The 14,033-nt window shown below is 49.8% G+C and overlaps 1 protein-coding gene across 6 annotated transcripts in view; it reads left to right on the forward strand.

The window, feature by feature from the left end:
• Positions 1 to 14,033, forward strand: part of LOC119973234 (uncharacterized protein C3orf20-like) — a 260,613-nt gene that overhangs the window by 115,666 nt on the left and 130,914 nt on the right. For all 6 annotated transcript variants that reach the window (XM_038810916.1, XM_038810917.1, XM_038810919.1 and 3 more), the window contains 3 exons: positions 2,439 to 2,538; positions 11,476 to 11,703; positions 12,661 to 12,816. In XM_038810916.1, coding sequence (XP_038666844.1) covers positions 2,439 to 2,538; positions 11,476 to 11,703; positions 12,661 to 12,816 — 484 coding nt within the window. The remainder of the gene's footprint in view (positions 1 to 2,438; positions 2,539 to 11,475; positions 11,704 to 12,660; positions 12,817 to 14,033) is intronic.

The raw sequence follows: 14,033 nt of genomic DNA on the forward strand, positions 1-14,033 counted from the left end.
AGCGTGTCCTTCTTCAGCTTAGCGAAACAATCCTCGCAAAACTTCACCAGCTGCTCCGTCGACCGCTGTGCCGTCTCCCCACGGCCCTTGCCCTCTGACATGCTGTCCCGTGTTACCAGCTCTGCTTGCGTCTATCTTATAGGACTTTGTGTTCTCACACGGCCACTTCAGGTCCAATTCTCCATACACCGGAGGGTGATTTCTCCTTACTGTCTCACTCTTCACCGATTTATCCCATAAAATCCGGAAAAAATCCGGGGAAAAAGGCCCAAAAGTCCGTTCCAGGCGGGAGCTATCAAATGTATGACCTATTCCTCCATGGCCGCCACCGGAAGTCTGAACCTGAAAGATAATGAATTGAATACATGAGACTCGGAGAAGGATAGATTCAGCATATATTTACAAAGGTTCCATGCCACTAGTGTGCATTGAATACGTCTTAATTTTCTGAACCCCACCACTACATCTATGTGCAGCCCTGATATCCATAACAGAGGTGGAGGCAGTCTGCTGACTGCTCTGCTCTGTTGGGGGAAGGCAGCCCTCCCTGATTACACCAGCATGGGAGGAGGTCGCAGGGTCAGCCTTATCAAGCACGGTGGATGGGGTGAAGGGTGGTGGGTATACATGTTTGAGGAGAAAGACACTTTTGTGAAAGATTGCTGATATGATGGAGACAGAGAAACTGGAAGAATAGATTGGAGTCCCTACAGGAAGCAGGGTGTGAGGAAGTGTCGTTGGGGTAACTGTGAGTCTCTAGCGAATATTTATTGATAACCTATCCCCAGAAATGGAGACAGAGAAGGTGAGGAAGGGAAGGGAAGAGTTGGAGACGTACCATGGGAAGGTGAGAGAAGGGTAGAAATTGGATACAAACGCTGGGATTTTCCATTGCGTGTCTGCCCCGCTCTGCTAGTGAGAACGGAGAATTTGGCGCTCAGCCAAATCTCCCATTCACTGCAGCGGAACCGGAGAATCTCGCTGCCATGAACTGATGGGGAATCCTGCCCAAAGTTAATGAGATTTTCCAGGTCTGGCAAAGAGCAGGAGGCCGCACGAATACAGCCATCAATGTACTAGAAAATAGAGATGAGGGAGGGGGCCTGAGTAGAACTGGAACAAGGAATATTCCACATATACCACAATAAGGCCAGCATAGCGAGGACCTGTATGGGGGGATCTTATTGAAACTTACAGGATACTGCAAGGCCTGGATATAGTGGATGTGGAGAGGATGTTTCCACTTGTAGGAAAACTAGAACCAGAGGACACAATCTCAGACTACAGGGATGATCCTTTAAAACAGAGGTGAGGGTTTAGCACAGTGGGCTAAACAGCTGGCTTGCAATGCACAACAAGGCCAGCAGCGCGGGTTCAATTCCCATACCGGCCTCCCCAAACAGGCGCCGGAATGTGATGACTAGGGGCTTTTCACAGTAACTTCATTGAAGCCTACTTGTGACAATAAGCGATTGTTATTATTATTATTATTATTAGGAGGAATTTATTTTCAGCGAGAGGGTGGTGAATCTGGAACTCTTTGCCGCAGAAGGCTGTGGAGGCCAAGTCACTGAGTGTCTTTAAGACAGATATAGATAGGTTCTTGATTAATAAGGGGATCAGGGATTATGGGGAACAGGCAGGAGAATGGGGATGAGAAAAATATCAGCCATGATTGAATGGCGGAGCAGATTCGACGGGCCGAGTGGCCTAATTGTGCTCCTATGTCTTATGGTCACTAGGGCAACACCTTTTAATTTGAGGCAATGAGGGGAGTTAAAGGAGAAGTTGTTCAATGTGAGAACAAACTCAGTCAAAGAGGAGGATGGTGGACGGGGAGCGGTTGGGAGATGGGGTGTAAAGAGATCGGGCGTCCATAGTGAAAGAAGTCGGTTCGGGTCAGGAAACTGGAAACTGGACAAAGGGGATCAGAAGAGTCACAGATATAGATGGGGAGAGACTGGACAAAGAGGGGAAAAAATAAGAGTTGAGATTGGAAGAGATGAAGTTCAGTGGAGCAGGAGCAGACTAAAATAATAAGTCCACCAGGACAGTCCTGTTTGTGGATGTTGGGAAGGAGGTTGAAGCAAATTGTGCAGGGTTGGAGGGCTGAGGTTGGAAGCTGCAGAGGGAAGATCTACAGAACAGATGAGGTTAGTGGCAGAGCTGGAAATGATGGCTTGATGTTTGGTGGTGGAGTCATGGTCCGGGGGAGGGAGGAGGAAGTGATTGACTCCGAAATGACTGAGCAAGCCATTCAGCCACATTAAATCGCTATCATCTGCACGTTACAAAAGCCCCTCGTACCCACCACTTCAGGAGCATCCGGCACCGACAATAAATGTCAGCCTGGACCGAGCCACCCTTAGCCTGTGAATGAATTTTTAAAATCGCTTACTGCCACCACATTAACTATCTTCCTTTTGGTTGTTTGCTAGGATGGATCATTAAGCCACGCGATGAAACTATTGAAAAACTGAACTGGGAGGAGGTCTGCATTATGGTGTTGGATAAAATTCAATCTGAAAACGCAAGGATGTAAATATTTAAAATGGAATCGTTACTTAACATTGTAATATGTAACCAGATGTCATGGGAGATTTAACAGAAGGGTATGGAGTGGAGGCGTGGCGAGGTTTGAGAGACTTCTGTCTTGTGGAGAGACTGGAGAAGCTGAGCTTTTATCCTTGCAGCAAGGATAATGGGGGTGTTGAAAATGATGTGTGGTTTCGATAGAGTCAGCAAAGACAAATTCTGCCCATTGGCAGAACAGTCAGTAACCACAGGACGCAGGTTTAAAACAATTAACTAGCCGAACAACTAGAGTGTGAATGAGGAGCAATGTTTAGACTCAAGGGTCGGGGGAGGGGGGGGGGGGCGAATGTGGGGGTTAGGGAGCAAGGGGACATGGGCTTAGTCACCTGCCCTGATTTAAATCCCCTGTGAGGCCAGGTGAGGATCCTAGCATTGTCCTGCTCACTTCTGGGTCTCACCTGGGTAGATTTGTATGCATACAGGGAGCTGTGCAGTAAGGTATTTAGATATTGAAATAGATATCTAACTGCAGCTTTGACACCCATTCTTGCTTTAATAGAATTGTGGGGAACTCACCAGGGTCACTGAAGGGAGTGCACAGTGGCAGCACGATAGCACAGTGGTTAGCACAGTTGCTTCACAGCTCCAGAGTCCCAGGTTCGATTCCCAGCTTGGGTCACTGTCTGTGTGGAGTCTGCACGTGTCTGCGTGGGCTTCCTCCGGGTGCTCCGGTTTCCTCCCACAGTCCAAAGGTGTGCCGGTTAGGTGGATTGGCGATACTAAATTGCTCTTAGTGTCCAAAAAGTTTAGCTGGGGTTACTGGATTACGGGGATAGGGTGGCGGCGTGGGTGTAAGTGGGGTGTTCTTTCAAAGGGCCGGTGCAGACTCGATGGGCCAAATGGTCTCCTTCTGCACTGTAAATCTTATGATTCTTATGATTCTCTGATTCAGTGAAACTGACAGACTGGGGCATTTTTGATCAGTGAAACTGAAGAGCTGCAGCCATGGCCAGACTCCGACGTCTCGCGGGACTTCGGAGAACCTTGCGAGGCGCGGAGCTTGTCAGGAGCCTCGCTGCAGGCCTCTCCCAGCATTCTCCGGCCGCGTTGTGAGCTCGTTTGAGTGCAACACGCCCAGAGAATTGCGCCCTTCAGGTGAGTGAAGTATAGAGGGATCTGGGTGTTCTAGTGCATGAATCACAAAATGATAGGAGGCAGGTCCAACAAGTAGTTAAGAAGGCTAACGATATTTTGGCCTTTACTGCAAAGGGGTTGGAGATGTTTTCATGAGTGGGAGCATCTCAAACAAGGAGACGTAGCTACAAGATAAAGGGCCGGTCATATAAAACTGAGGTGTATAGCAATTCCTTCTCGTAGAGGGTGGTGAATCTCTGGAATTCTCTGCCCTGGAGGGTGGATCATTAGAAGTATTTAAAGTGGATGTGGATAAATATTTAATGGATTGAGGAATAGAGGGCTATGGGGGGATGGCACAGAAAAGGGACGAGGCCAGCATAGATCAGCAATTATATTAAATGGTGGGGCAGGCTTGAAGGCTACTCCTTCTATTTCTTGTGTTCTTGAGGGCTGCTGTTCTGAGAAGTGCTGTGCTGGAGAATGCTGAGGAAGTCAGAGTTTGGGGCTTGGCACCTGATAACATGATTCCACATTCTTGCTGCCCTTCTGAGGTCCTGGATCCTCATTGCATTTTCTCAAAGCTAGAGGGAGCACACTCCTACTGCTGACTTCCTCAGAACTTCCATCCACCCGTGCTTGGTTGGAGAGAATTGGTAGGTCCCTCAGACCCCAACACCAGGAGCCCGAGGTAGGATTGAGAGACTGGGGGAGGGGGGCTTTGTTGGGAGCCAGGTGTGGGGGGGGGGGGATTGAGAGACCGGGGGAGGGGAGGCTTTGTTGGGAGCCAGGTGTGGGGGGGGGGGGGGGGGGGGGGGCGTGGCGAGCAGCCAATACAGGTCTCCTCTGGTCCAATTCCAGTGGTTGCTGTAGCCTCAGAGATCCATGTCCAGTGGACCCATTCTGACCCAGGTCGCATTCCCTTCATTAAAAAAATCTTTCCTTTGTCAGAATCAGCATCTAGTTGGCCAGAGAGGGGGATGCCCATGTCATGGTTCAGTTAAAGAGCCACCGAGTTCACCGGGGTTTGCATGCTGCTAATTGTCCTGCGGTTTCAGCAGAGAGCATAGTTGAACAATCTGCCCAAAGAGTTGTGATCTGAGAGGCAATGCTGAAAGGGTGCTGGAAGCAGATTCAATAATGGAGGAGAATAATTGAATAGCTCTTTCAAAGAACCAAACAGGCACAATGGGCCAAATGGCCTCCTTTAGTGCTGTAGCATTCGATGATTCGATATTTTTAGAGCTGGTTCTTTTCCACTCACTTAAACTGTCTCTCTTTTGGCTTTGTGTTGACTGATTCCCAGGGAAGCTGACACTCAAGCGGTCCACACTAATCCAGAGTGGGATCCTGACAGGATTACTGGGTGCTGCAATGGATGAATCTCCTGGAACAATAGACCATTGCCTGGTTAATCCTGGGTACAAGTATTTTCCAAGGCTCGAGGTTAAAGCTACTGCACCCCCCCCCCCCCCCCCCCCCCGCCCCAGTGCATTGTATTATTGCTGCCGTTACCAACTGAGGATGAACCGTAAACCAAAAATAACCACATTTGATTAATTAAATTACCAACGAGATTCCACATTTTGTAACTTTAACTTTAACACAAAACTGAACCAAAACAAATTAAACATGAATTGACAGGCAAAATATACTTTTAATTAAAAAGGTTTATTACCTTTAATTCCTCCTCCAGGACCTCGCTCTCAACCTGTCTGGCAGCTCCTGGACCCATCCTGCTCCGCAAACACGTGCGGGCGCACAAGTCGGACCCATTGGTCGAGAAGATCAACCTCCTCCACGCTAACCCTCAATACGCGAACGTGGCGTACCCCGACAGCCGACAGGATATGGTCTCCCTACGGGACCTGGCGCCCGCTGGATCCCCACCCACACCACCACCACCACCCTCCCTCCCACCGGCGCACCCCACAGACGCATCCCAGGCGGATCGGTCCTCCCACCGGTCCCATTAGCTTGGAGAAAATGCAATGAGGATCCAGGACCTCAGAAGGGCAGCAAGAATGTGGAATCATGTTATCAGGTGCCAAGCCCCAAACTCTGACTTCCTTTTAATTAAAGTGTAAGTCTTACACAAACACAAGCGCTCCTATTATTCCCAACACAAATGTGGCAGGACATAGTGACACAGTTCCTCATGTGCTGTTCTTTAGTCATGCAGAGTAGGTCAGGGGTTTTATCCAACAGCAGCTTTCCTGCATTCAGTCCCATGCACACCATTATCATCCATAAGGCGCTATGAACCCTCTCTCGCTCAGATCAATGTGGTCCTGATGGTGTAGCTTTTCGGAGTCATTTTCAAACAATCAACTAATAATGCCCCGGTTCATGGTTTGGCCACTTCTGAGAAACATCCAGCTCTTTGGTGTATCCTAGCTATTAACACAGCTTTCCAAATTTTATAGGTTTTGCCAGGTCGCACATTGCCTCCAAGTGGTCTGCCTTCAATTGATCTATCTCCATTTCTGCCAAACAGAAAAGCTGATCTCTTCCTGGAAGTGACTTGCTTCTTCTCCACACGCAAATTCTCTGTTTCTCTTTCTGTGTATCTGCATCTGTGCGCTGAATGCCTTCACCTTCCAGCTCCTCTGCTTGTAGCTCTCCTTTATGTTGCAGTTCTCCTTGTGACTGCCAGCCAAATGGCTTTTTTGTTAATTTCCTTCCCGTTGGAACTACTTCCTGATGCTCGATCAATGACTTCAGAAGCGAGATTGGACGACAATTGAAGGCTTTATTGGACTAAATGTTTCCCCCAGCAGCGCAGGTACAGAATGCAGCAGCTGGGGAGTCACAGGCTCTTATACTCCGCCTTACTGGGCGGAACCAGCAGGCAGGCTTCACCAATGATATTGCTGTCTCAGGTACCTCCCACACCAGTGGTCTTACAGCATCAACCTTGGTACCGTAATACCCCTAATACCAACTGGCACATTCACCCCCTGTTAAAAAAAGAGTCCGGCGGGGATGGTGGTCTCGCGTCATACAGTGGTAGAGGTTGAGGTTATGGTGGTACCCGGTATACATTAGTACAGTGTTTTGCCTCGTTACATGTCGCAACTATTTACAGTATTTATTTACATTCAAAAAGAAGCAATTAGTCGATCGGGGGGCCCTGGTTGTCCTCTGCGATCGTTGCAGTTTCGGCGGTGATGCAGGTTCCGGCTTGGGCATCCGTGGCTCGGGAGCATGGCTCGGCTTCTTCAGCAGCTTCATCACCCCTGGGTGGGACCGGTGAGAGGACCGATCCGCCTGGGAAGGGGTTGTCTGTGGGGTGCGCCGGTGGGAGGGAGGGTGGTGGTGGTGGTGTGGGTGGGGATCCAGCGGGCGCCAGGTCCCGTAGGGAGACCATATCCTGTTGGCCGTCGGGGTACGCCACGTAGGCGTATTGAGGGTTAGCGTGGAGGAGGTTGACCCTCTCGACCAATGGGTCCGACTTGTGCGCCCGCACGTGTTTGCGGAGCAGGATGGGTACAGGAGCTGCCAGACAGGTTGAGAGCGAGGTCCCGGAGGAGGATTTCCTAGGGAAGACAAGGAGACATTCGTGAGGTGTTTGGTTGGTCGTGGTACACAGCAGTGATCGGATGGAAGGGAGAGCAGCAGGAAGGACCTCCTGCCAGCGGGAGATTGGGAGATTCCTGGACCGTAGGGCCAGTAGGACGGTCTTCCAGACCGTTCTGTTCTCCCTCTCTACCTGTCCGTTTCCCCGGGGGTTGTAACTGGTCGTCCTGCTCGAGACAATGCCCTTGCTGAGCAGGAATTGACGCAGTTTGTCGCTCATAAAGGACGACCCCCTATCGCTGTCAATGTAGGCGGGGAAACCGGACAGTGTAAACATACTGTGGAGGGCTTTTATGACGGTGACTGCGGTCATGTCGGGGCAGGGGATGGCGAATGGGAACCGGGAGTACTCGTCAATCACGTTCAGGAAGTACGTGTTGTGGTCAGTGGAGGGGAGGGGCCCTTTGAAATCCACGCTGAGGCGTTCAAAGGGACAGGAAGCCTTTATCAGGTGCGCTTTCTCTGGCCTGTAGAAGTGTGGCTTGCACTCCGCGCAGATTTGACAGTTCCTGGTGGCGGTCCTGACCTCCTCGATGGAGTAGGGCAGGCTGCGGGTCTTGATGAAATGGAAGAATCGAGTGACCCCCGGGTGGCAAAGGTCCTCATGGAGGGCCCGGAGTCGGTCCACTTGCGCGTTGGCTCATGTGCCGCGGGATAGGGCATCAGGAGGCTCGTTTAGCTTCCCGGGATGATAGAAGATCTCATAGTTGTAGGTGGAGAGCTCGATCCTTCACTGTAAGATCTTATCGTTCTTTATCTTGCCCCACTGTGCATTATTGAACATGAAAGCAACCGACCGTTGGTCAGTGAGGAGAGTGAATCTCCTGCTGGTCAGGTAATGCCTCCAGTGCCGCACAGCTTCTACTATGGCCTGGGCCTCCTTTACAACTGAGGAATGACGGATTTCTGAAGCGTGAGGGTGCGTGAGGAGAAGGCTACGGGTCTGCCTACTTGGTTGAGGGTGGCCGCCAGAGCTACGTCGGACGCGTCGCTCTCGACTTGGAAGGGAAGGGATTCGTCGATTGTGTGCATCGTGGCCTTTGCAATGTGCGCTTTGATGCGGCTGAAGGCCTGGCGGGCCGCTGCCGACAGGGGAAACACCGTGGATTGGATTGGAGGGCGGGCCTTGTCCGCGTAATTGGGGACCCACTGGGCATAATATGAAAAAAATCCCAGGCAACGTTTCAGGGCCTTGGAGCAGTGGGGGAGGGGAAACTCCATGAGGGGGCGCATGTGTTCGGGATCTGGGCCTATAACTTCATCATGCACTACGTAGCCGAGGATGGCTAGACGGTTGGTGCTTGTTTTAAGTTAGGTTAAAGATTTTTGCAGTATGGAGAAATTTACGGAGGTTGGTGTCGTGGTTCTGCTGGTCGTGGCCGCAGATGGTGATGTTATCGAGGTACGGAAACGTGGCCCGCAAACCGTACCGATCAACTAGGAAGTGGTAGAGCCGCCCATCTGCTTCGAATGAAGTGTATTTGCGGTCACTAGGGCGGATGGGGAGCTGATGGTAGGCGGACTTTAGGTCCACCGTGGAAAAGACCTTGTATTGTGCAATCTGATTGACCAGATCAAATATGCAGCGTCGAGCTGCGTATACCTGTTGATGGTCTGACTGTAATTGATGACCATCCTGTGCTTCTCCCGGTCTTTACAACCACGACTTGAGCTCTCCAGGGACTGTTGCTGGCCTCAATGATCCCTTCATTCAGTAACCGCTGGACTTCCGACCTAATGAAGGTCCGCTCCTGGGCATTGTACCGTCTGCTCCTAGCGGCGACAGGTTTGCAATCCGGGGTGAGGTTCGCAAAAAGGGAAGGCGGCTCGACCTTGAGGGTCGCGAGGCTGCAGACAGTGAGGGCCGCTGAATTTAAAAGTTAAACTTTGGAAGTTATATTGGTAATCTAATCCTAGGAGCATGGCAGCGCAGAGGTGAGGGAGGATGTAGAGGTGGAAGTTTTTAAATCCCCTTCCCTGGACTGTGAGGTTCGCTATGCAGAACCCTGTGATCTCTACAGAGTGAGACCCGGAGGCCAGGGAGATTCGTTGATTAACTAGGTGGATGGGAAGAGAACAGCGCCTTACCGTGTTGGGGTGTATGAAGCTCTCTGTGCTCCTGGAGTCGATCAGGCAGGAAGATTTATGCCCATTGATGAGCGCGGTCGAGAGCGTTTGGGGTCGAGACTGGTCCAGAGTCACTGAGGCAAATCGTGGCAAAAGCTGGAGGTTTTCTTTGGGCGATGTGTGGTCATCCGAATCGGGGTCCTGAGACTCCAGCCAAGATGGCAGCGCCCACTGGTCGCACATGGCCGGGGGTGTGCAAGATGGCTTGTCCATCCGTCGCATGTGGTCCCTGGGGAACAAGATGGCGGCGCCCGCAGGCCGCACGTGGCTCGGGAAAAGGAAGATGGCGGCGCCCGCAGGCCGCACGTGGCTCGTGGAGAGGGTTGGAGTGGTGGTCCCGGAGACTGCGGCGAGCGCCCGGGCCTGGCATACCGCCATGAAATGGCCCTTTTTGCCGCACCCTTTGCAGGTGGAGGAGCGTGCTGGGCAGCGCTGCCGGGCGGGGGTGCTTGGCCTGCCTGCAAAAATAGCAGCGGGGCCCCCAGGGGTTGCCTGGTAGTTGCACAGCACAAGCTTGTGGGGGGATGGGGATGCATCGGAGTCGGCCGCGGGGGGGTTCCATGCTGCCCAAGGGGCTGCCGTGCGGTCGGGGACGTCCGCGCGGGCGTTTCGGGAGGCCACATCCAGGGGGCTAGCAAGGGCCCGTGCCTCCTTGAGGCCTAGTGTCTCTTTCTCCAGCAATCGCTGGCGGATTTGGGAGGACAGCATACCTGCAACTAATGCATCCCGGATTAAAAGTTCTGTGTGGTCGCTGGCTGAAACTTGTGGGCAGTCACAATTCCTACCTAACACCAGGAGCGCACGGTAGAATTCCTCCAGCGATTCACCGGGGATTTGTCGCCTCGTCGCTAGCAGATGCCGGGCGTAGACCTGGTTTACTGGGCGAATGTAGTGTCCTTTCAACAGGGCCATCGCGGCCTTGAAATCGTCCGCATCCTCGATGAGGGTGTAGATCTCTGGGCTCACCCTCGAGTGAAGAACTTGCATCTTCTGGTCCTTCATGGGTGTAGTTGTGGCCGTCCTGAGGTACCCGTTGAAGCACGCCAGCCAATGTTTGAAGGTCGCCGCTGCATTTGCCACGTGGGGGCTGAGTTGCAGACACTCCAGCTTGGTTCAGAGCTCCATTCTCTAAAAACTAGTCCAATAAATTGATGCTCGATCAATGACTCCAGAAGCGAGATTGGACAACAATTGAAGACTTTATTGGACTAGATCAGGGGTGGGCAAACTTTTCCGTGCAAGGGCCACATTCAGAAATTCACAATTTTAAAGGGCCGCATAGTATATTAAGTAAAATAATTACTTCACCCGGTTATGATTCTGGGCGCCTCATATAGAACATAGAACAGTACAGCACAGAACAGGCCCTTCGGCCCTCGATGTTGGGCCGAGCAATGATAACCCTACTCAAGTCAACATATCCACCCTATACCAGTAAGTAACCCAACAGCCCCCCCCCATTAACCTTAAAAAAATAAGTTAAAAAAAAATTTTTTTAATTTTTTTTTTTTTTTTAATGACTTGGTGGGCCGCATAAAGACCTTAGGCGGGCCGCATGCGGCCCGCGGGCCGTAGTTTGCCCACCCCTGGACTAGATGTTTCCCCCAGCAGCACAGGTACAGAATCTAGTTGCTAGGGAGACACAGACTCTTATACTCCGTACTCCGCCTTACTGGACGGAACCAGCAGGCAGGCTTCTCCAATGATATTGCTGTCTCAGGTACCTCCCACACCAGTAGTCTTACAGCATCAACCTGGGTACCGTAATACCCCTAATACCGACTAGCACACTTCCAGATCAAGGGTCACCAGGTTACATGGGCCAGTATTTCTTATTATCCAATTACAATTGATCCCTTTATAATTGATGCAAACTCATAAAAGTTATTTCAAATATTGTTCAGTACAGATTAAATACAGATTCCACAAACCTTTTAAAGAAACAACAAATGTTTCTTTCTATACTGCATCTGGGTCAAAGGTCACCACAGGATCTGGATTTCTGCAACAGCTGTAGGGAACCTATTCCAGCACACCAAGCATTCAAACTCTTCCCACCCCCACAATAACAACCAATTTTCCCTTTTACTCTCCATTCAGAAACTTTGAAAAAATGAATATGATGAAATTTGGATTTGACAAGCCGGTTATTCTCCTGCATTATGAAGAAGCCAAAGCAGAACCTACATCAAAGTTCAGGAAGTTCATCCTAGTACCCGAGGTGCCAACTCTAAAAGACGGGAAGCCTCATATCCCAAACCTAAAGGTGGAGAACCCGGCATTGAGTAAAATGTATTATGCATTGACTGATGGATCCGGCATCATTTAGTATCCTTGAAACATCAATCCCAGTGTATGTACATAAGATTCAGTAATACTGGGCGGTGTGCCATATTTGAAAAGGAGATGTTCATATATAATGAAGGGAGTGACTATGCTGCACAATGAATTGGCCACCATGAGCCTGGGTTCAGCTCCTGTCTATACTGTCAAGCTTAATATTAAGGTACAGTAAGAAGTCTTACAACACCAGGTTAAAGTCCAACAGGTTTGTTTCAAACACTAGCTTTCGGAGCACTGCTCCTTCCTCAGGTGAATGGAGAGGTATGTTCCAGAAACATATATATATAGACAAAGTCAAAGATGCCAGACAATGCTTAGAATGCGAGCATTTGCAGGTAATTGAATCTTTACAGATGCAGAGATAGGGGGTAACCCCAGGTTAAAGAGGTGTGAATTGTCTCAAGCCAGGACAGTTGGTAGGATTTTGCAAGCCCAGGCCAGATGGTGGGGGATGAATGTAATGCGACATGAATCCTTTCTTGTTAAATGCCTTAAATATATATATATATATATATATACACAAGTAGTCGTTGTGAGGTTGAAATGAAATGAACTGAAAAATGAAATGAAAATCGCTTATTGTCACGAGTAGGCTTCAATGAAGTTACTGTGAAAAGCCCCTAGTCGCCACATTCCGGCGCCTGTCCAGGGTGGCTGGTACGGGAATTGAACCGTGCTGCTAGCCTGCTTGGTCTGCTTTAAAAGCCAGCGATTTAGCCAAGTGAGCTAAACCAGCCCCTCAGGTTGATGGTGAAGTTAAAGTTAGGGAGATGGGGAGACGGTTTGTGTATGGAGGAATGAAGATGCAGTGGCAGTGAAGGTGCGGAGAGGTTGACAACTAACCAACGATATTGTGCGACATTTTGAACTATTCCTGTGTGAGAGTGATAACCTTATCAATGAAACCTTTCCCTCTGAGTTACTCCTTAACTTTAGGTTCAGTTACCCTTCAGGTAATATTGCCGTCTGTCGCAGTCACTCTGGACTTTCCTGTCAAGGAGCGTTTTACACCAATATCTTCAATGATTCAGCACTACAGCCTGTTTTACTGGCCAGTTTCACACCATTTGGTCATGGAAGTGTTTTCTTAACGGGCGGGTAAGTCAAGTAGTAAAAAAAATGTGAGAGTATTGCTAAACTTGAACTTAGTTAAGTAACTTTAATTCTCTAAACACACTGAGTGGTGTCAAGTTTGGCCCCTCATGTTTATGAAATTATAATTTTGAAATTATAGTTTTGCTCATCCTAATACTTTAAAAGGTGCGATATAAACAGGAATTTGAATATTGCTAAAAATGGAACCATGTTGCCGAATCTTTTCACCTTGCACACATCCGGACAAACTTATGAGTGACAAATTTAAATTATCACAATAATTTGTACCACAGGAAAAATGGGTGCTGATTGGTTGGCAGGTGGACTCTGATTGGCTGTGGTGTTGCCATGGAGAAAGCAACTGGGATCTATAGGCTCCCCAAACTCCCTGAGGTAATTCAATAGAGGTACAAGGCTTGGACATATTCCTTTTGGCTGCAGAGTCTGTGTCCCTGTGTACGAATGTAAATGAGCCAAGTACGAGCTCAACTAACCATCTTATATTGGCTGGTAGTCCAGCTGTTATCGCACTCAGTATTGTTGAACAAGTGCTGCCAGTCACAGAATCACATCAAACAGTGGACATTTTGTTTTGGGTTTTGTGAGGGTGAGCTGGTTGAGTATGATCTGTACTCCACCTATTACGAACGACATGCCATTTGATTCGATCAGCCTATCGTAGATTACTGTTGTTGATTGCCTACACTTCTGTTGCTCAGGTGGATACTGTTTCGTTTGAGCAGGGTCTCACTCCCAGTAACACAGTTAAGCACTGGGAAAACTTTTTACAATGTTTCTTTTGAAAGCATTCGCTGTTGCCAGGAGACCACAGGAAGTGACACCCCTCCACCGTGCCCCCCACCTGCAGCCCCCAAACCCCAGTATATTTCCAAAGTGATTGCTTGGCTCTATGGCATAATGCTTGTTGCTGAATGAGAAGGTTTCCACACAAAATCCAGGCTGATATTCCAATGGAGCACTGAGGGAGTGCTGCACCACTTTTCGGGCAAGGGGCTGGATTCTTCGCTGGGGGATTCCCCGTTGCATCAGCAGCGAATCTACACCCGGGGATTTCCCAACGGTGTGGGGCTTCCCACAATGGGAAATCCCATTGGCTGGCCGGCGAGAAGGAGAATCCCACCGCTGGCGGAGGCACGTGCACCAGAAAACTGGCACGGCGGGACGGAGATTCCCGTCCAAGAAGTTTAAGAGAGGCCGCA

The sequence above is a fragment of the Scyliorhinus canicula genome, chromosome 11 (assembly GCF_902713615.1).
Source record: "Scyliorhinus canicula chromosome 11, sScyCan1.1, whole genome shotgun sequence".
NCBI classification, from domain to species: Eukaryota; Metazoa; Chordata; class Chondrichthyes; order Carcharhiniformes; family Scyliorhinidae; genus Scyliorhinus; species Scyliorhinus canicula.